At 46.3% G+C, this 23,295-nt stretch overlaps 1 protein-coding gene across 1 annotated transcript in view; it reads left to right on the forward strand.

Moving 5' to 3' along the window:
* Positions 1-23,295, forward strand: part of ULK4 (unc-51 like kinase 4) — a 449,508-nt gene that overhangs the window by 421,716 nt on the left and 4,497 nt on the right. The window contains exons 37-39 of the mRNA XM_064496685.1: positions 19,222-19,307; positions 22,022-22,196; positions 22,531-23,241. Coding sequence (XP_064352755.1) covers positions 19,222-19,307; positions 22,022-22,085 — 150 coding nt within the window. The 3' untranslated portion in view covers positions 22,086-22,196; positions 22,531-23,241. The remainder of the gene's footprint in view (positions 1-19,221; positions 19,308-22,021; positions 22,197-22,530; positions 23,242-23,295) is intronic.

Here is a 23,295-nt window from a genome sequence, read left to right on the forward strand (position 1 = left end):
TGCAGGGCACAGATGTCTTAGCTTCCCCTACCCCCCAAACCATTAGTAGACGGAGCACCGCGCCCAGAGGGTCAGAGTTGGAGGCATTCTTTTCCCATCACCTTCCTCTCCCCTACCACCACCTGGACAGAAGTCCTAGGCACACGAGGCCGTGAGACATGGGACACAGAGAAATTCCAGTAGCCTGGAGCACAGCTCCCCGGGGTGTCAGTGACCCCACTGCTTTGCTTGTCAAAGTGTCAGAAATCTAAGTGAGCTGCAGTGAGTCAGGTCCACCAGGATTTTTATTCCAGGTCAGTAGAGTGACAGTCATGTATTCTAGGCCAAGGCCTATAATTAATTTGGCTATCTCTGTGCCAAAATATTCTTACGAAGAAGAATTTAAGATTCTGTGCTTGCCACCCATCTTTAAATCCATGAGTCAGTTCTTAGGGCTTTTTTTTTTTTTTTAAGGATCATTAATCTATGCTTTCTGAAGAAAAATATTACCACTATGACTAAACAACAGCATATTCTTAGCTGTCCATGTTGCTGTACAACCTTAAAATATACTCCAAACTAATGCATGTGCACAAAAAAGGAAAAAGTAGACACATTCTAGGTCTCCAACAATAATAGAGAAATAGGTAAGTTTTGGACATGTAAGCATTACAGATTAATGTATGAGAACTGCTTCAGGGCAAGAAGGAAGAATAGGGCAAGATTTATCCTCCTGCCTGAAACAATAGCTAGCTAGCTGTCTGTCTGTCTGTCTGTCTGTCTGTCTACCTATCATATAAAACAATGGTTTTTAAGACACTGGGCATCAGGCAGTGAAAGATAGTGATCCCTGAAAAACAGTATACAAAGAGATGAATCCTACCCAACAGCCAGCATCTTAGAATTAAGTCTCACTGACCTGGTTTGGGTGATGTTCCATTGGAACTTCTTAGAGAGGCTTTGGTCCTGTGCCCACACCACACCTGAAGGAAGGGGTGGGTATCAGCCTCATACAAACCACACCCAAAGAACAATCCAGAAGAGAGAAGGAGCACTGGACAATAAAGGTAGTGCTTCTGTCCCAACAGGCTGTACCCCAGATCCTAATGCCTTTGACCTGCCGGGGCCATACTCCTGGGGTGGGCTGGGAAGTGGCTCTCTGAGGGGGACTTGAGAAGGGGTGTGGCTGGAGCCATGGCCTGGGTGTGCTGCTGGATGTCCGGAAAGGGGGCTGCTCTGGACACTTCAAAGAAAGAGCTTGTTAGGATGGTTCCTTAGTATTTTGTGTATTTTCTCTTCCAAACGAACCTTGAGTCGTCTTAACAAATTCCATCCAAAAAAATCTCTTTGGGCTTTGATAAAGACTGCATTGGATTTCTAGGTGAACCCCAGGAGAACTGACATCTTTGTATAGCTTCTTCTCATCCTTGAGTGTGTTGACGTCTCTCCCTGTATTTGAATCTTCTTTAGAAGTTTTCAGTTTTCTTCATGTAAGGCTTATACACTTCTTGTTAGTTTACTTTTCCTCTCTAGGTATTTCATAGCATTTCTTATCTTTTCCCAATTTTATTTTCTAACTGATTATTGTAGATTGTATCACGTATGGTTATTTTGGTTCCCAAGTGATAAAGAAAAACTCAGTTAAAACTTGTTCATAATGAGTGATCGGATGAACAAACTGGTATATCCATACAATGAAGTACTACTCAGCAATAAAAAGGAATGAGTTACTGATACACGCCACATTGTGGATGAACCACAACAGAATTATGCTGAGTAAGAGAAGCTAGATGAAAAAGAATATATGCTATATGACTCCATTTGTATAAAATTTTATGAACTGTAAAGTAGCATATAGGGACAGAAAGCAGATCAGTGGTTACCAGGAGACAGAGGTGGGAGTGGGGCCAAGAAGGGAGGAGGGATTACCAAGGGCACGAGGACACTTCTTGGGGTGATAGTTCCCCATCTTGATTGTATATTCGTGTCATGTATGTATACAATTGTACACGTATGTTCCACTTGCTAAATTACACAGCTTCTCTTTGTGTAGTTTATCATGTCAGTCAGGCTTCAGTATAGCTGTTAAGAATTAACATGTGAAGGCAACATGAAAGTGGTAAGGATATGGGAAAAGGACATAGAAAACTGTTTTGTTTTGTTTTGTTTTGTTTTTTACATTTTTCTAAGCTGTATATTAGTTGGGTAAAAACTACATGTGATAGAGACATTTAAAAAGAAACCATTTAGAAAGATAATTACTTTAGAAAAAAAGTTACTACAATAATTTTGGCCAGTTGTTTTAATAATACAAAAATGGATCAATAGAAGACAAAAAATGCAGTCTGCCTTCAGATTTTGTCATTTTTATGGATTTGAATTTCAGTTTCTCTATTTAAGGTTTTTAATAGCTTTCTTCGAAATATTAACTTTCTGTGCCACAATCTCTTCATGTATAAAATGGGAAAATTAACAGTGTTTTACTCTTAAAAGCTTACATAAGTTAATTCATTTCAAAATTCTTAGAACAGCAGAATCTGGCATACAGTAGATTCCCACTATGTGTTTACTCTTCCCATGACCAGCTATTAACAGAGTGTTGCTCCAAGGCTACCTTGGATGCAGGAAGGACCAGCAGAAGATGGAGTTTTAAGGTGTTGGTACCCCCATCTCTGTATACACAGAAGAAAAACAACAAAAGCTAGAGAAGAGACAGCGAGGGAAGGGAAAGGGCTCAACATCTTTGTTTATCCTTCCTGACCTCACAAAAGTGCAGAGCGGTTCTCTGGGTTCTGTGGGGCAGAGGGGCGGACAGGTGAGGACGTGGAGCCATCAGGGGCATGCTCCATGGTCATGGGCCCTCAGCTGGGTGCAGCTGATGGGTGTAGTGAGCGCCTCACCTGAATGTGCACTCCTGGTTGGGAGTTTGTTTCCTCCCTCATCTGACTGCCTCACCCTTGCCTCTTTTCTCGGGACCTGGGCCCCCTATTTGAGGAGGTAGTTTCCGTTGTGTATTACAGATCCTTTTTCCTTTGAGTGACCGTGTGGCCTCCACGTTAACTACCAGCCTCACCCGTCATTATCCTGGGCTGCTTACTGTGACGTGTGTATGTATGTATATTTTAATGTATGCGTGTATTCCAGCTAGTACAGGAAAGTCTATAATTTTCGCACCTAACACTTCCTACCAATAAATAGTATTTTCATTGCACTTCAAACTTGAGGTAGAGTCATCACAAAGTATTTAGGGTGGAAAAAAGATGAGCCTCCAAAGAGTCAAGGATTTTCCCCAGCACCCTTTCAACTAGAGTCTTGTTCAAGTGTTTTATTGTATAGTTCTCTTTATTAAGTAACTTAACTTTATCAGAAACTATAAAACCAAATGTTTATCATTTGAATAACTTTAAGAGGCATGGAACAAACAATAAGATGCTACCGTACAGCACAGGGAACTATATTCAATATCTTGTAATAGCCTATAATGGAAAAGGATATGAAAAGGTATATGTACACACACACACATACATATGTATAACTGAATCACTGTGCTGTACACCAGAAACTAACACAACATTGCAAACCAAGTACACGTCACCTAAAAGAGGTGAGGGAATAGCTCAGTGGTTGCACGCATGCCTAGCGTGCAGGAGGTCCTGGGTTCTATCCCCAGTACCTACATTAAAATAAATAAACCTAATTACCCCCCACCCTCTGCCAATAAAAAAAAGAGACATGGAGAGTGTACTATTCAAAGGAATCCTATGAAGGTCCACTATATAGATAATCTACATAAGACTCCATTTGCCTCTTGGGGTGGCAGTTTCCCCTTCTGTGAAATGAGAGTGGCTGCAGGACCCTTGGGGTCAATCAGGGTAATGCAGATAAAGGACTTTTCCCTCTGGCTATGTCCAGTGAAAACCTAAAAGTCATGCAGAAATTACAGTCTTAAATGCATGGAATTTCCACCATTTTGTCATCTGCCATGTTCCCCACTTCAGGATAAGGCAGTCTATCTAAGTTTTTACAAGCCTTAACCCCTCTCCACAGTCACACAAACACACAAGGAGCTTGACTTTGGAGTAGGAGTCATTAAGGAAGATGTGGAGAAACAAAGGTCCAGCCTGTTTGTGGCCAAACCACCTCTTCCTGAGGGTCCCGCCTTGGTAGCTCACCTGTGTTGGGAGGGAGGGCCTCTTGATCTCAGAGCTCTGGGACCTCAGCTCAGTGAAGTCCCCTCTGTGTCCTTGTCTGCTCTCCAAGGGAGGGTGAGCAGAGGCTGCCGCCAGCTGGAGGCTTTTCTAGACCCCTACCCATTAGAGACTCACTTGGACCCAAGCTCTGGCATCTGTCTTAGAGTGCCCAGGCTGGCCCAGGAGAAGGCCACAGGAGTGGTTGCCATGGGGTAGTCACGACTCCCTTGAGTCCAGGACCCGAACCCTGTCCTGTCACCAGCACCAGCTGCTCTTCCCCCACCCCCACCCCCCACTGGGTCCCCACAGGATGGAGGGGTGCCTGTGGAGGTTGGCCGGCTCAGCCTGCCAAAGCCTTTTACGGGGGAGTGTCTATGCTCTTTGATGTTGCCCCGGAAGCCTCGAGACCTTGCTTCAGTTAATTTTATCCCAAGGCCAATTGGACAGTCATCTAGGAAGTTGTTTCCTGCATATACCAGTTCTATTTGGCTCTGTGTGATCCATCAGTTTGCCCAGAGCAGGGAATGTTTGGATCAGCAGACTTCTCCTGGGAGTTTTCCAAGCCCCCCTGCCCCTTTCCAAACATAGATAGCTCCTTGTCACCACCCAGCTGTGCAGAATGGATGCTTTGGGGCCAGCTGACAACTGATCTCTCTCTCTGAGGTGAAAATCCAGGGACTTCATGAGTCCCCTCCCCCTGTGTGGAGCCAGCCTTTCTCAAAGGCCTCACCAAGAACGTCCTCCAACTGTGGACTAGCCTGCGGGAGGGGCAGGGGGTGGGGCTCTCTCAAAGGAGCTGCTTGTTTTCTGAAAACGGTCATTAGTAAAATGTTTCCAAATGGAGTATTTGATCAAGTCCCTCAACACACCAGGGCGATTTTCAGCTGTCCAGCAGTCAATGTCTGGCCTAAATTTGGACTAATTGGTGCCTCATGGCTTTAATCATGTCAACCAAATGTGCTTTTAATTTTCCTTTCCATTTCATTTTCCTCCCAATGTTATCAATTTGAGGAAATTTCAGCAGCCCGTAATGTTTGCTCAGAGCGTCCCAGAGGATCAGGTAAAGTTTGGAGGACAGAGCCAGACAGCAGAGGGAGGGAGCAGCCTTCTAGCTCAAGGGACGCCAGCAGCTCTGCCCGCCTGGGTCCAGCCTGTTCCGATACATGTTGCCACTGACCTTTTCCCCCAGGTGTGCCGTGTATTGCAGGAGGCGGCTGAAGACTTCACTTACTTAGGTGACAGTTTCACCACGTGTTAAAAAGAGGTCACTGAGCAAAAATAAAACGCTCCTCTACTAAGTATGTTTAAAAGCTTGCTAGTAATTGTCTTATCTCCCTCACTCTGAGAATTCATGTGTAATCCATGCCACCCGTGTTTGGATTTAAGCTCTCTGTGCCTACCTTTTCCTCCTCTTCTCAGAAGAGTCCTTGGGTTGCTTCATTTATGATAGAAATCTCAAGGGTTCTGTTTCCATATCATAAAGTCTACGATGCAGACTTTTCTTATTCCTCCCAAAGGGTCTGTTTAGACACTTGGCTGAGAAGGGATTGTCAATGCTTGGTCCATTGGCACCCTCACCCCAGTGGTCACCCGCTGCCTTCCCTCCACTGAGGCCCTGTCTTTGCCGTCAAGGACGAGGGGCCAGGCAGCGTCTGGTCTTTGCTTAGTTGAAGGCTCAGTGGAAGGGAGGGCAGGAGCGGGCAAGTCAGCGTGGCTAGGGCGCTGGCGCTGGCAGGGGAGTCCTTGGATGTGGTCATTGGTCCCCGTCGCCTACACCTGGACCGTTTCTGCAGGCCATCCTCCCTAGCTTCCTGCTTCCAGCAGGTCCCTGCTTCTGCTGCCTCCAGGTCCCCACCAGGGTCTTTCCCACCTTGGGACCTGCGTGGCTGCTGCTCTGGCCCCTCTGCAGAATACGAGTCCCCAAACTCTTCTCGTGCCTGGCTCTTTCTTAATGTTGCATCCTCAGGTGTCATCTCCTGGGGGAGACTGTCCTGGCCACCCAGCCGCCACACTTCTCCTCTCCCCTGCTTTAGTCTTTGTGATGTCTGTTGCTGTCTCAAATTATCCTGTTTACTTTTTCACTGTTTCTCACGGTGGAAGCTCTGCCTTGACACCCACCCCACCCCACCCCCTCAGAATCTCAACAGGGCTTGGCACGTAGCACGTGCTCTAGACACCTGTCTTCTTGACCACAGAATCACGCTAACCGATATTTGTCAGACCCACAACTGTTGCAGAAAGAGCTTTCATGTGTACTCAGCTCATGTCAGACTGTGATTTCTGCCCACCTCTCGCTAGACTGAGGACCTTGGGAGTGAGGATTATGACGTTGGAGGCCTCAAACTTGGGACATTCCCATACTTTTGTTGTATAATTGCAGTCATGTTCCACACATTGGTTTTTTTTTTTAATTGAAGTTTAGTTGGTTTACAATGTTGTGTTAGTTTCTGGTGTACAACATAGTGATTGATTTAGTTATACACACACACACATATATATATGCTTATTCTTTTTCATTATAGGTTGTTACAAGCTTTTGAATATAGTTCCCTGTGCTATACAGTAGGTCCTTATTGTTTATCTATTTTATGTATAGTAGTTTGTATCTGCCAATCCCAAACTCCTAGTTTATCCGTCCCCTGAGTTCCCCTTTGGTAACCACCAATTTGTTTTCTATGTGAGTCTGTTTTTATTTTGTAAATAAGTTCATTTGTATCATTTTTTTAGATTCCACATCTAAGCGATATCATATATTTGTCTTTCTCTGACTTACTTCACTTAGTATGATTTCCAGGTCCATCCATGTTGCTGCAAGTGGCATTATTTTATTCTTTGTTATGGCTGAGTAGTATTCCATTATATAAATATACCACAGCTTCTTTATCCAGTCATTTGTCAGTGGACATTTAGGTTGCTTCCATGTCTTGGCTATTGTAAATAGTGCTGCTGTGAACATTGGGGTGCATGTATCTTTTTGAATTAGAGTGCCTTCCAGATATATGCCCAGGAGTGGGATTGGGAGATCATGTATTAACTCTTTAAGTTTTTGAGGAATCTCCAGGCTGTTTTCCATAATGGCTGCACCAAATTACATTCCCACCAGCAGGTAGGAGGGTTCCCTTTTCTCCACACCCTTTCCAGCCTTTATTATTTGTGGACTTTTTATTGATGGCCATTCTGGTGTGAGCACACATTTTTTTTTTTATGTTTTCTGTTTTTTACCTAATATTACATGATGCATATTTTTCTGGCTGTTCTTATTTACGATGGCTGAATCATAGCAGAGTGGTGTCGTGGCCGACGATGTCCCTACTTGGTGGAGGGAGAAACTGGGGAAAGAAGGAAGCTGGGGGGCCTATTAAACCTTGTTGACTTGGCATCAGTCTACTTTGTCCCTTCACCCTGACCATCCAATAGAAAGTTCAGAGAAAGGGCTGGAAACGGCACTAATTAAGCCACTGCTTCTATGTGCTTCTTCCCCACCTCAGAGTCCTGCATGAACACAGGCACACATCACCCACACCACAAATTCAGTGATTCCATTGTCAGATAGACCCCTCAGTGTGACCCCAGAGAGCATTGCTAAGGATCAGCTGAGATTCATTTGAGTCAAGTTCACACATAGCTCCTCACACAGTTCCTCACTCCTCACGACCCAAGTTCTCACACTTACTGAATCACAGGTTCGTTACTACCTTGAGTGTTCCCTCTTACGAGGAACTGGTTCCAGCCACGTCCCTTGGTTGCCATCCGAGTGCCACTGCCTTGGAAAGCTGTTCTCTTGTGTTCACCGTTCTAAGCTCTTGGATCAGATCTTCTGGGGAAAACGGTATGGCCTGATGCTGCATTTCACTAGAACTTTCTTTGGGCCGAGCTATAGTTTACTCTTAGCTCCACAAGAGGTCCACAGTCATATTTCTTTCCCAATTAAAACTGCTTTTTCCTCACTTATTTGGGACCTGGCTGTTGCAGTTAGTTAGTTGGATCAGATTTCTAAAAGATTTCCCAAACCAGCTATATTATATTCAACATTTTAAATTTACTGGATTTAATGGCCAGAAACTGATGTAATTATGAACAGTTTCTAAGCAATGAGGGTGTTTCTACTGCCCCAACGAGAGCGGGGAGGATTGGCTGACCTGAAAGGAAGAGGGTAGATATGGATAATTTTCTTCTCAAAAATAGTCATGTCTTATGGGGTAAAAAAGAAAAACTTTTCTAATCTTCTGCATGGCATTTCCACAGCCTCCGGATTGAGCAGGTTTCCCAGGTAGAGACAGGAGTTTGGGCAGGAGAGGAGGATGGAGCTGTCAGGCCAGGTTGGGGAGTGCACAGACCCCAGGAGGGGGGAAAAAAGGTCACCAGAAAGAAAAAAATCCTTCCCCACTGCTGTGTTCTCACTACAGTCAGCTTGCTCCTACCATCCAATCACTCACATATTTGCCTACTATCCAGCCTCCTTTGCTTGCTGCTTCTCCAAACCTGACATGCAGTTGAGAGAAGAGAGCTCTCCTTCTGACTTGGGCCCTGCTCCAGAGGCTGCGGTCTTAAAGACTGTGGGCCAAGCCATTCCTTCAGGGACCTAGGCTCCTGGAAGCTGGGGCTGGCTTCCCCCTCGCCATATTGGCAGCCTGCTCATTACTCATGGAAGGCGTCGGCTCCCGCCTTCCCGGGGCGGACACTGGCTCCGTCTCTGTGCTGGGTGCTCCTGCAGCCAGAGCCTTCTCCGGGGAGGCACAGGGCAGCAGGGTGACTGGGGCGGGGCACAGTGGGGAGAGTCGGCCAGATCTGGGTCTCCATGCCAGCTCCACTGTTTACCAGCAGCCTCACCCCATCTCCAACGTGGAGTCAGGCAAGACCTTCCTCACAGGGTCATTGTGACGAGAACAGGAGATAACAGTCCACAAACGGTTAGTTCACCTCCCATCCCCAGCAGGGACCGACCTCCACCTGAGCGGGTGAGGAGAGATGCAGAAAAGCTTTCTGGTAGCCGGGCACTGAGAGCAGTTATCAAATGAGGGGTGGTCTCCACATCAGGGAGCGTTTACTAGACAGTTCACACGTGCCACAGACTCCCGTGGTCAAGATCTGGACCGCCTGTTCTGTCCAGGAGAGTGAGTCTGTGGTCCCCGCTTCCGCCAGCAAGGATGAGCGTCAGCAGTGGCAGCCGGGGCAGGGAGCAGAGGGCGCCGGGCGAGCTCCCCGGGTGAGGGGCACGGCACAGGGCGGTGGGTGGTGGAGCTGGAAGCGAAACACCGTGTCATCGGTCCGTCGGCCGTTGATTGTTATTAATCAGCCAGTTGGCCAGCAGCTGAGCAGGGTGCTTGGCAGATGTGAGATTGGAGTGGACTCTCGGGAAGGGCATGGATCTTGAAGTTGGGGAGACTGGGACATAGCTCGGTGCCACTGCCTGCTGGCCAGGTGACCTTGAGCCAGTCACCCAGGCCCTGCTAGCTCTTTCCTGTCTTATAAAATGAGCCTCGGAATACGTCTCTTTCCAGCTTGTCAGAAAGCAATTAATATATTTGAAAGCACTTTATTCTATTCCTGCGCAGGATTGGCGCTCAGAAACGTTAGTTCCCTTTCTTGATGCAAATTCCAAGCTCTGTTTACTCTAAGGCTTTTTGACTCAATGAGTCTTACAGACAAAGGTGGATTTAGAGCAGTTTTTACAGGAAACCAGGGTTTTGTTAGCTCTGCCTGTGCACACTGGTGAATGCCCTGTGCACTCTCCCTCCCCCAGTTCTTAGGTGCTCAGCATGGAAACTCTTGGTGCTCTTGGACATGAGGAAGTCAGCTCTTTTCTTCTTCTGCCCCAGCCTCCTTCAACTTGAGGAACCCCTGTATGTGGATGCCACCATTTCCCCGGGCTTCCATGCTGCTGGGGTCTCCCAGTGAGTTAAAGCTACACTGTGCGTCATGCAGGGCGTGGAAGGATGCCTCCAAAGCCATCCACCTGGATGCAGAGACGGTGTTTCTTCTGTCCCGATAACATCCAGGTTTAGTGTAACGTCTCCATTCCCCTGCAGAGAACCTGAGTTCAGCAGGGTCTGGGCCAAATCCAAGTGAGCAGTGCTTGGGAACTGGGCCTGCCTTATCCACAAGACCCCACCTCTACCCTCGAGATGCCCCCTTGTAGGTTCCAACAGGACCCCCTCATCCTTGGTGATGAGCATATCTGTTGACCGGCATCCTGAGGGGTGCCTCTAGCTTTCCTTCAGCTCATCCCCGTGATTACTAGCCCTGGTCAGAAGGGGCCTCACTTGCTTTTGTTGAGGAGCATAATGTTTCTAAGTGGACTCCAGGGAAGGCACAGATGCCATGAGGCCACCGAAGGGCTCGTGTGAAGAGTAATCCTTCCACCCTAGATGCACTCAGCATCTTGCGGGAGATACGATGCACCTGTGGGCCTGGAGGCAGAGCAGCTCGTGTTCATCTAGTCTTGCTTGAAATGTGAATGTGAATGGCAGTTCGAGAAGTCTCTGGAGAGACCCAGAATGAGCACCGTCACACCAGGTGGCACGCAGGGAGAGACCGCCAGGTTCCATCATGCCAGCTATAGGTTCCTCCCCAGATTCCATCCCAGCATTTGACCGCAAGGAGATAGCGTGTTTCGATATGCAATTGGTAGAAATGGCTTTGAAGTAACATAAAAACCTTAACTGAAGAGAAGACAAGCATATGTTAAGAGAACAAAATAGAGGGGCTCAGTGGAGAGGTTTATTTTTGAAATGTAAACTCTCTGAAGTGGAGTTGTCATAGTTACCTGCTTGTTTTTACTTGTATTTGTGAGATCTGAAGGCCGCAGAATTAAAATAATCCTCCCGCATGTGAAGCGTGTGTCTTTATCAAGGCAGCACCTGGGCTGCGCTCACCGTTGTCAGCCCCATCTCCTGGGTGTTTCCCGTCAGTCCGTGTTGCCTGGGCCTGTCCTAGAGGAACTCATGGTTGTAAAACTCAGGTTACCTTGGCTTCGTTTTGCCACACACATTCAGGATCAGGGAAGAGAGACACCTATTATTACACACACATAACAAAGGCCCAGGGCCTGCCCAGGCCTGCGTCACTCACTGCCACCCATCTCCGAACTGAGAACCATTTCGAAGTAGAGAAGCTGGCGCCGGGGCATTTTATGAGCTTCAGGAGGACGATGCTCTGAATCACAGTTATGAGCATAAGTTCATGATGTATCTTGATGATGCCAGTGAAAGTACATTCCTTTTTTTCTTTTGACTTTTTGATCATTTTATTTTTAATTTTATTTTATTAAAATTTTTTTTTAAATTGAGGTACAGTCAATTACAATGTGTTAATTTCTGGTGTACAGCACGATGTCCCAGTCATGCATATACATACATAGATTCATTTTCATATTCTTTTTCATCAAAGGTTATTACAAGATATTGAATATAGTTCCCTGTGCTATACAGAAGAAACTTTTTTTTTTTAATCTATTTTTAGGTGTAGTGGCTAACATTTGCAAATGAAAGTACATTCTGACTTACACATTTTTAAAGAGCGGAGGTATGTTGGCCCAAGGCCTGGCTTGGTCCCCCGGTGGCCACTCTGCCATGGGCGAGTCACTGTCCTCTCTCTTCCCACAGTTTCCCCCTCCACGCCCACTGAGAAGGCCAGCCGGCTTCACGGTCCTGCCGTTAACCAGGGGCAGAAGACGGCTTCTTTTGTTAGTTTGCATTTGGGAAGCTGACACCCAGAAAGGAGACAACCTGGACTCTGTCCTGTAGGGGGATGTGTGTTTAAAAAAAAAAAAAAAAGACATTGCCTTACGATTCGTGAGCCTGGTGGGGAATGTGAGGGAGGGCTCTGCAGGACACCAGCCTCTCCTTTGTGTGTTCTGGTTCCACCGTGTGATTCCTGAATGCTCACGGACACAACCCCGTGTCCAAGTGACCGTAGCAGAAGGTTGAATAAAATAGCATATTTACCCAAAGTACATCATCTGCTTTTCTATATATCCTCCATTAAACAGATGTGGAGGAGTTGTCTTTCCAAGTTGATCTTAATTCTCAGCCCAAATTCCCAGCCTTTTTATGATCTTTGCCTTAGCGATCTCCATGTTTTGAATGATTCCGTCTGCCAGGCAAACTGCGTGTATTTAGTATAATTCACGTTTCCATTTTGATTGATTTTAGCCGTACAGCTTCCAATCAGATGTCATAGCTGCAGGGGAGGATGACTAGCCCTTTATATTCTGTTGATAGATTTTCATCATACACCAGAGATTGAGGCAGGCATGACTTTATCTGCAGGAAATGGAGACATCCTGTTTGACGTTTTGCAGAATGAAATCCACTCAGGACTCTTAGAGATCCAGGAACCTCTGCTGTAGAACACTATTGCAAAATAAAGCTGAGTTCGCTTGCCTTGGCTAGTGGGAATTAACTGACTTCTGATGAAAATATTAACTACAGGAAGAAGGTATTGTGTTTATGCTCTTTGCCAGGGTCCTCTTGCATTATTTATTATCTTGAAGAGTCACTGCAGGGCTCGCTCTTGGCTCCTATAATCAGAGCCATGAGAAATTCTCTGACGTGAACTCACTATCTCAGTGGACAAGTGTCACTTTTACTCCTACCTCATTCAGAATGGTAAGGAGGTTTTTCTGTGGATCTCAGTGTGCCTAGAACATTCTCTGCTTAAGTAGCTCAAAAGAGAAAGTAGGTGGGATGACTTCTGTTAAGAACCGAGAAAACAGAAGGTTAAATTCTACATTGTCTGGTAGATACAGTGGAGTGTTTCTAAAAGAAGCTTGGTAAATACCATAATTTAGGACCTTCAGTGGCCTAAGAGGAGACCAGACTCTGGGAGAAAGGAGTAACTCATTCCTAAGGATCGTATCAGAGCCACTGAAAGTCCTGGTATTAAGAGCTTGACTAATTGCAGAAACGTGGTCATAGGACAGAATAATTTAGCAAGGCAAATTTAAAGTCTTATCTTTCAAAAGCTATCCAGACTGATCTTTACTGATACCTCATTCTAAAAATCAAATCAGACCTATGTGCCAATAATGCAGGAAGGCTTTCCTGATTGTTTTTCCATTTCCCTGTTGAAGGACATCTCGGCTCCTTTTGCTTTTTGGTGATTTTGAATAAAGCTGCTATAGACTTCTGCACACAGGTTTTTGTGTGGACATATGCTTTCAGTTCTCTTGGGTAAATGCCTAAGAGTGCAATTGGCTGGGCTGCTTCTGGGCTCTAAGTTCCATTCTGTTGATCTGTGTGTCTGTCCCTGGGCCAGTACCACACTGTCGTGATTGCTGTAGCTATGTAATAAATCTTAAAATTAGGTTATGTGGTTCTTCCAACTTTATTTTGCTTTTTCAGAATTGTCTAGCTATTCTTCTGTTCCTTTGTCCTTCCATACAAATTTTAGAATCAGCTATTCTATATCTGCAAAAATATCCTGCTGGGATTTTGATAGGAATTGCATTAAATCTATATTTTGGGAAAATGATTATCTTTATTATATTGAGTCTTCCAATTCATGAACATAGCATATCTACTTTAGTTTTAAAAATAATTTTATCAGCATTTTGTAGTTTTTAGCATATAGATCCTGACATATTTTATTAGATTTATACATCTGAAATTTGTCAGAACTTGCTTTATGACCCAAGCATATGGTATATTTTGAAAACTTTGCTTGTACACTTGAAAAGAACATATTCTGCAGTTGTGAGATGAAATTTTCTATATATGTCGATTCGGTTAGGTTTGTTAATCTTGTTGTTTAAAACATCTATGTCCCTTCTGATTTCTGTATGCATGTTACAGGGAGAGGTTGAAAAGTATCCCATAATTATGGATTCTCTAATTCTCGCTTTGGTTCTGTGGGTTTTTGTTTTTTTTTTTTTAACATATTTTGAGGCTGTTACTAGGTGTATTTAGAATTTTGCTTTGGTATCTCTTCCTGGTCAATTGATCTTTCAGTAAATATGAAACGTCTCTTTATTTTCAGATGTAGTTATATCTAGTTATAATTATTGACTCAAAGTTGACTTTGATATTAGCTACACCAGCTTTCTTTGATTGCCGTTTTTCATCCTTTTACCCTCAGTTGTTTTGTGCCCTTATATTTAAGATACGTTTCTTGTAAGCATCATATAGTTGTGTTTTACTTTTATATCCAGTCTAAAAATTTTAGTCTTTTTAGTATTTAGTAAATTTACATTTGATGTAGATACTAATATATTTGGGCCTTCATTTACCATATTACTCTTGATTTCTGCTCGTTTCCATCCTTCTTTGGGTTTTGTTTGCTTTGCTCTTTTTCTCCTTCCTTAACATGAAAGCTTGGATTATTCACTTGAGACCTTTCTTCTTTAATATAAGTATTTAGTACTATAAATTTCTCTCTAAACACTGTTTTAACTGCACCCTACAGATTTTTGATTTATGTATAGTCATTTTCATTCAGTTCAGAAACTTTTTTTTAATTCTCCTTGGGATGTCTTCTTTGATCTTTGGATTTATTTAAGTGTGTGCTGTTTAATGTGCCAGTGATGGAAGATAGTTTTGTTATCTTTGTGATTGATTTCTGGTTTAATTCCATTATGAGCAGGCAATATAATCTATATGGTTTCAATTCTTTTAATTAAAATTTGTTTTATTATCCAGAATATTACATACATTGGTGAATGAACGTTCCTGGATTCTTGAGGAAAATATATATTCTGTTGATGATGGGCTTCCTGCTTTACAAATAGCAGTGAGATCCAGCTGGATGGTGGTGCTGGTCAGCTCTTTTGTATCCCTGCTGGTGCTTGGTCTCCTCGCTCTGTACATTACTGTGGGAGTAGTTTTGAAGTCTTCAACTGCAACTGTGGATTTGTCTGTTCTTCCTTTCAGTTGTATCAGTTTTGCTTTCTGTATTTTGGATTTCTGTTGCTAGATGCATACACATTTATTTATAGCTTCTTGATGGCAGACTCTTTTATCAAAATGTTATGTCTTTATTTATCCCTGGTAATTTTGTTTTGAAGTCATCTTTGATATCAGTAGAGTCATTCTAGCTTTCTATTGACTCATATTTGTGTGGTATATTTTTTCTCCTTTACTTTTAACCAATCTATGTCACTATATTTGTACACAATATAGTTATTTTTTTTGTTTAGAAAGATCTCTTTTATTTGCTGTATTTAGATCATTTACATTTAGCATAATTCTTTATGTTAGGATATAGTTAACCTTTTCATTTATGTTTGTTTATCCATACTGTTTTTATTTTTTTGCTTTTTTCTTTCCTGCCTTCTTTATGCTATTTACCATTTTTCAGTATTAAATTTTATCTATTGTAGTTTTTACTGTGTTTTTGTATAAGCCTTTTAAGTGTTACTATTGGGATTATAAAATACTTTTCACAGTCAACTTATAATCAAAACTTTACCGCTTCAATTGTAATATACTACCTTGTAGATTCCTCTACCATCCCCATTATGTTCTAATTTTCTAATATAATGAAAACCCCATCAGATAATATTATGTATTTTGCTTTTCTGCTATCAAATGTATTTTAAAGAAAAAGAATATTGTGTTATGTTTACCCAGACAGTTACCATTTCTGTGCTGTTCTTCCTTTATTCCTAATGTTCTAAGTTTCCTTGTATTTCTCCTGTCTGTGAAGAGCTTCCTTTGGCAATTCTTTTAGAGCAGTTCTGCTTCTAGTAGTTGTTCTCATCTGAGAATGTCTTTATTTTACTTTAATTCCTGAATGATGCTTTTGCTAGATAAGGAATTCTAGTATAATACTCTTTTCTTTTAGCACTCTAAAAATGTGTTACTCTCTTCTCACCTCAGTGTGATGAAAAATCCACAGTAATTCAAATACTGTTTCCCTATAAGTAATGCATTATTTTTTTTTTCCTGTGCATTCAAGATTCTTTGTCTTTAGCAAGTTTGATTATGATGTGTTTCAGAGTGGATTCTTTGGGTTGATCTTGTTTGATATTTTTCTCAGCTTCTTGAATCTATAGGTGTATGTCTTTCATCACAGTTGAAATAGTTTTAGCTATGATTTCTTCAAATACCTTTTCATGCTCTGACTTCTCATTGTAGAATGCCAGTGACTTTTGTTGTCTCATAGGTCCCTGAGGCTCTGTCCTTTTGTGTTTTCAACCTTTTTTCCTCCTGTTGCTCAGGTTGGGCCATTTCTACTGTTCCATTTTGAAGTTCACTGCCTCTTTCCATTCTGCTAGAGAGTCCATTCAGAGTGGTTTAAAAATTTTTTTGGTTATATTTTTAGTTCTAAAGTTTCCATTTGGTTCTCATTTATATCTTCTATGTTTTTACAGTCTACTCTGTTTTCATACTTCATTCAAGAGTGTTAGTGATTGCTTGTTTGAGCATTTTTATAGCACTTTAAAGTCTTTGTCAGATAATTTCAACATGTGTCATCTTTTTTTTATTGTCTTTTGTTGATTGCCTTTTCTCATGTGAATTAAGATTTTTGTGGTTGTTTGCATGCCAGGCAGTTTCGGATTTTATTCTGGCTATTTAAAATATGACACTGAGACACTGTGTCTTCTTGAAATCCTGCAGAGAATGTTAATGCTTTTGCTTCAGCAAGCAATTATGTTGGTTAAGTTCAGGCAGGAGATTGGAATTGTAATTTCAATGTTAGGATCTGTCTTGTGTGTCCATCTCCAGAGGTCAGCCTGGGATCTGGGCAGAGGTTCGTTAGCTCAGTTCTTTGAGGTTTTGGTGTGCCACTTGGATTTGTTCCATGCGTACACAGGTCTAGGGTGAGCCTAGGAGTTCAAAAAAAATTTCATGAGGTTGCTTTCTTGAGCTCTCCCGTTAGCTCCCTGATACTTTCTGGTTCCCTGGGTCTCCCATTTTCTGTCTGGCCAGACCGCTCACTTCCACAGTTGTCATGTCTGGGGCCGAGAACAGGCAGAGAGAGAGAAGAGTTTTGGTGGATGGCTCCTGCTCCTGGCTGTTGCTGCTACTGAACTGCCATCACTGCCACCACACAACTGCCATGGGGCCTGGGGCAAAAGTGGAAAAGGAAAGGGGGCTTTAGCTGCTCTCTCTAAGCTTTGGGAGTTTCCTTTCCCATTCCTCAAGCCTGGCTTCTGCTGGTGCTCTCTCTTCTGCACCAGAGTGCTCACTTCTGGGGTTTGAATTTGTTGAGTTCAGGAGGGGCTTTGTTGGAAGGAAAGGAGTGATGGGGCTTTGGTTTCAGCATCCTTCCCCAGTCTGCCATTGCTGTTTACTTTTAGTGTTTGCAACTAGCTGTGCTGTGCGTTCTGTTCAGGTTTTTCGTGGAGAGAAAAGAATAGCATGTATTTTCTCTGTCTTCCCTAGAACTAGAACCTCTGATTGATGTTACTTAAAATTTTAATGTTTTTATTAACTCATCTTTATAGACAGAACAGCAGTTGATGTTGTTAACAAGAGTTCAATTAAGTGGCCAGATAGCACAGTTTTCAATTAATTCTTTGGACTGTGTTTATTCTCTCGTGTATGTCAGCTGCACATGCTATTTTGGTCTCTTTGATCGCATAATCTTCACTGTATTTTTCTATTTGCACCTTCCAGCCAGCATGTGAGGGAATGTAGTTTTGTTATTTCTTTGCAGCTTGTGGGGTGGCTTCCTTGGAGCACAGCCTCTTACACACAGGCCCGTGGTGGGGCTGGTCAGGGCGGCAAATCCGGATGTAGCTCAACTGAGCTGTAGGAGGCAGAGTTTTGAGAAAAATTAGATGGGAATCCTCACTGAAGACCCTTTCAGTGTGTCTGTGCTTGCTTCAGACAACTGAACTAGAGCTGACGTTTTCAGACAACAGCCTATTGAACTCAGCAGGTTGGGTATAACTTCAGACTAAGTCTACCTGCTGCTCTTTTAAGATGCAAACTTTGCAGAAATTCCACCTGATGCATTTGAGTTGGCGGCTGGTCTCTGGCACACTCAGTGGGTGGGAGAGGATCTCAGTGGAGGTGCCGATTCGCTCACATGTAATTCAGAGTCCAGGGGTAATGAAGGTCTGATTATGCCTGTGACCTTCCTGTCTCCGTGAGTGACTGGTTAAGAAATGCTCAGCCTCTTCTTGAGTACTAGGGAGATGCTCATCCAGCCCTGTTGCTGTGATCAGGTGGAGGTGGCTGAGGCCAGTCTGGCCCCAGTTTGATGTGGGGGTAGGGTCAGGCTCCCTGTGCACTGCTGTAGTGGCCCCTCGATCTCACTGAGCCCTGGCCACCTCATCTCTAAAACACGCTACATGCTTACCTTGCGAGGTGAGGCTACCAAAAAGTGAGAAAATGTACAGAGCCATGTGAATGTTTATTAAAAACTACTTTTTTAAAATAACGGTCCAAGATAAAAATAGGAAATGAATGGTGAATTAAGAGAAGCAAGTCTAATTCTTGAGTTAAGGTTCATTTCTAAAGCCTTCTCTTCTGTGCCTCACAGGACATGGACTTGTTTTATGGGGGCGCTGAGTTCGGAGGTCTCTGGAAGCCTGCACTGGGCCAGCACCTGTCTGAGTCCCTTCCAGCCCCAGAGTTTATGATTCTGCATATGGTGCCACAGAGTCAAGGATGCCCAAGTGTTCTTTCCTCTGTTTCCCCCAGAACTGTAGCAGTTAGCAAGGATATACTTCTGGGGGGTCCCTGGGCAGGGGCTGTGCCTCGCTTTGGTTGTTAGTGCCTCTTCCTTCTCCCAGACTCCCAAGATTACCAGGAACCCAGATGAGAGGTGCTGTGGGGCTTGGGACACAAGGGCCCCCTGGGTCCCAGAACTCACAACTGGAAAGGTTGTTCCCCTATGATTTGCTTTAACAGGAATGTTCAGGCTTCCAAAACACAACCCCTCCTGAGGGACCGACAGGAGGTACCCCATCCTGACCTGGCACGCCTCCAGCTGCAGCAGACTCCCTGCTGCCCACCCCCGGGGTCACCAATGTCTGCCTGTCTCCATGAGGCTCAGGACTCGGTGTCCAGTAACACAGGTGGCCTGAGACTCAGGATGTCTGTCCAGTGGATCCTGAGTCAGGGATGGGCCAGCCGACCACTTTCTTTTCCCTCCCTTGCAGGTCACCTCCAACGAGAAGCACCTGGAGAGCCTCAAGAATGCGGGCAGCCTCCTGCAGGCTCTGGAGAGGCTGGCCCCGGCCGGCGGGTGAGTAGGCCCCAGAGGGCCGGGGGAGCGGTACAGGGTGCACTTAGCAGACTCTCCCCCCCATTTCCGCTACACACCAGGGTCCACCACCTTCCATCCTGTCATGGCCCACGGAGACCCCTCCCAGCCTGCCCCTCCCTCCCGGGACACCACCCCCTCCCCGTACAGGTTAGGGGTCATGGGAGCGAGAAAAGCAGATTATCCTAGCCCTGCAGGGGAGGCAGCATTCCCAGCCATAGGGCGTAGGGATGGGGACAGGAGTGCACTGTGACCAGGTGGGAGGAGACACCAGGTGGGAGATGGGATGAACGTCAAGAAAAGCAGTACCCCTCCTGTGTACAGGTGTCCCCATCAGCAACCCAGGCCGGAGGCACCATTGTCACCACCTTGCTGAGGGTCTGGAGGCCTGGGGTCAGAACAGCTCAGCCCACTCTAAGCCCCAGAAAACTTGAATCTACACAACAGACTGTGTGACACTGAGAAGCTGACTATGAGAGGTTAGGTCGGCCTCTCAGTCCTCAGCCTGCAGTCAGTACATCTAGAACATCCTAGAAGTGAGGTGACAAGGACAGCCCTGTCACCCAGGAGTGGGCTGTGTACTGTGAAGGGAGGAGTGGGCGTGTCAGCCCCACGGTGATGCTGATGCCGGTGTGCTGAGAGCCGCTGGGAGGGTCCCTCCCACGACCACACGCCCTCCCACCCCCGACTCCCTGAACTGGCGAGGTGGGCAGGGGGTGGAGGTAGGGCTGATGAGTCTTTATTTAAAATGTTATTGCCAAGTGACCGAAGAAAAACTGCCCCAGGTGTCCACCCTTCAGTCACCTGGTGCTGTAGAATGACTCGCTGCAGGGGACAGGGCCAGAGCCTGGCAGGTGGCGGAGGCTTGATGGAGACCCAGCGGGTGCCTCCTCCCCAGAGCTGAGCGGGGCGGCAGGAGGAGGTGGTGGCCACAGTCCCGAGCCCCAGCTGCTCTCCCCGCCCTGGGGAGGAGGACCTGCCCAGCCTTCACTGGGCGTGCAGGGCAAGGAATGCTGCCCGGTAGCATCTGTTTTCAGAACCACAGGGTTCTACGAAACCTGCTTCCTGGCATTTTGGGTTTCGTATTAATGGAAGGAAAACAGGTGGTTGAGGTGAGTCTGTGGAGAAGGCTCAGCTCCGGCCAGCCTTTTGCCTGGATTGGGTGGGGGAGGGGGACAGCCTCCCCAACCCGCGATCTGCTTTTGCTCAAGCCAAAGAAGTAGGCTGTGACCTGTGGCTACTGTGAGGTGAGGGGAAGGACGGGCTTCGATGGGAGGGACCCTTCCTCACCCCGGTGGCCCCTGGGGCATAAGGTGTGGACAGTGGCCCCTGGGCTGGGCTGTAGGCCTGTGCCAGACTAGTTTGTGAGGAGCAGGTGACACCCACCCCCGGGGGCCAGCTCTGTTTGGCCTTGTGCAAACAGCTGAGATGAAGCCCCTCTGAGCAGATTCGTGCTGGGAAGGGATGGGAGAGCCACTGGGAGGAGTGGAGTGGGTAGGACCCTTCCTCTCCAGGGTCTGCCTCTATAGGCCTCCTCCCCTGGCAAGGCCAAAGCCAGCACATTCTCATGGCGCATGGATCTGGGAGAGCTGGACCCAAATGTGGACCAGATATGTCAAAACAGGGCTTCCTGAAGCTGGTGGCCTCTCCTGTCCCCATACATCACACCCCAGCCACGTACACATCTACCTACACCAGGCAGATCTTGCACTGACAGCAGGTTGCTGCTCAGAAGCTATCTCATCTGGGCTTCGTTCAGTGGCCCAACCAGGAAAGGGTTTTTGTATGTCGACCAAGAGTGGATGGCAGCATTCTGGGTTGCGACGGGGACTTGCCAGATTGGTGTGCTCTCCTTGCAGGTTGCTGGGTCCCCAGGGCTGCTCTGGAAGGTGGGGTGGCCCCACCAGGCTAACCTGGCCCCAGCAGGGAGCAGGCTGAGTTCAAATGCAATCCCACATCCCTCGGCCTTCGATGTGCGAAGCAGGGATGTGCAGCACCGCCTCTGACTGCAGCCCCGTTCTTGACACCCTCCTCTGTTTGCAGTCCCCTGACCCCCAGTTATTTGGTGACAGCTCTATTTGGAGTCGAGTGTGCCACCAGCTAATTTTACACTTCAAGGCACACTGCTATGTGCCACTCTTCCCTTTGGTAACAGTTGTTAAGGCACAGGTTTAAGTGTGTCTCAAACAATTTGCTCCAGTAACAGCATTTCCATTTGAAGCTCTTAATTGCACATCCACACCTAAGAGAATAAGAAACCCAAAGCCCCCCTGGTTGATTCATCAGGAAGGGGTAACATGGAGCAGGAAAGTCCGTGGCTGGGACCTTTGCTGGTTGGCACAGGTCAGCTGCAGACAGGCGCTGGGCAGGGCCTGCAGGCTCTGAGTGCTGTCTGCCTGACGCCCTCACAGCACAGCCTCGGTGCATCTGGCCCAGGTGGGCCAGACGTCGAGTGGTGGCAGGGCCAAGAGCTTGAGCGGAGCTTGTGGGGTCTGGAAGAGCCCGTTCTGAGCCCCATTAGGACTGTGGGCAGAGCCTGAGACTCCTGTTTCTGCTTCTCAAAAGGATGCCCAGGGCAGCTCTGGGAAGCATCTGTTCCATCAGATACTGGGGCACAGAAGAGGCCAGTCTCTTTGGAAAATGGGGCATTTTACCCTGGAGTTGCCTACGTGTTTCTATTTTGTGTTTTCTCACAGTTCATCAGCCAACAGTGCAGTGGCTTCCTTGGCCCTGGAAATCCTCCAAGCAGCTGGACACTAGGCAAGAAGGCACTTGGCACAAGCCCACCCTCGGCTATACACGTTCACCACATGGCCACCGACAGCTGTTTGGATCTAATAAAGTCATCTGAACCCAGAACCTCTGGCTAAGGTGCTCTCACCCCCTCCGGGCCCTAGAAAACCCACTCAGAATGCACCCTGTCGGTTCCTGTGGGATGCATCTGGGAACCCCAGGTTTGCTAGCTGTACTCAATGCTTTCTCTCTCTGTGTGGGCCTCTGCTAAAGCCTGCACTGCCTGTGCTGATCAAAGTGCGGGAGAAGCCGCAGTCCTCAGCCTGCCAGTGTCTCTAAGCATCTTTCTCCTGCAGAGAAGACGTGATACGCAGGACTCCTCCAGCCACAGCTCCCAAGCAAGCCTTTGGAAGCTAGTCTTAGCCTCTTGTCTTCCTCCCACCTTTACCTGCCTGGCTTTTCTTCATTTCAGGGAAGAACTGATTCCAAGAATCTTGGGGAGAATTGGGTAAGACTCCACTAACAGGCACAGGTAGTTAGAAGTTTGCCTAAAGGAATGCAGACCGCTCAAGGAATGCGGACGTCCTTGAAGGTCTGCCCGTCTAGACCAGCTGACGGCATCAAGGTAGACTCATCCCCCCGACTTCGACCAGTTACCCCCTTATCCTTGAAACCTCTCCAGCTTGTTTTGCACACACATGCCCTTAGCATTTGCTACTGTAAGAGTCAAGGCCAAGAAAATATTTGGTGGCACTGCAGAAGGCGCTGGGACTGCCGTACTGAGGAAGGCATGGGTCCTGGACAGCTCGAACGTGGTGAGCAAACTGAGAACACTGCCCAGACTGTTCTCTGGGGCCTCAGTTTCCTCAACTGCAGATGCAAGAGCTGGGCTAGACTGGATCAGTAGCTGCAGTGCCCTGTGCTTCTTGGGGGGTGTGCCCCTCACGCACACTGCCCCAGACCGGACGGGATTCCGTCCCAGGCAGCGACCCCTACGCAGGCAGAGTGCGGGGCAGGCGGCAGTGGGAGCCAGTTGGGCACAGGGGGCCCCATCTGCTACATCTCGGGAAGCTGCTCACACTGTCACCGACAGACCCACTGTGCCGTCGTGATCTGGGTAGTGTGCCAGCTTCCGTGTGGCTTTGTAATGAACACAGCAGCTCCGTGCCCCACTCCGTCAAAGGTATGTGTGCCACTTACCTTATTTAAACCCACCGCCTACAGCGCAGACCTCCTT

This window comes from Camelus dromedarius, chromosome 17 (genome assembly GCF_036321535.1).
Source record: "Camelus dromedarius isolate mCamDro1 chromosome 17, mCamDro1.pat, whole genome shotgun sequence".
NCBI lineage: Eukaryota > Metazoa > Chordata > Mammalia > Artiodactyla > Camelidae > Camelus > Camelus dromedarius.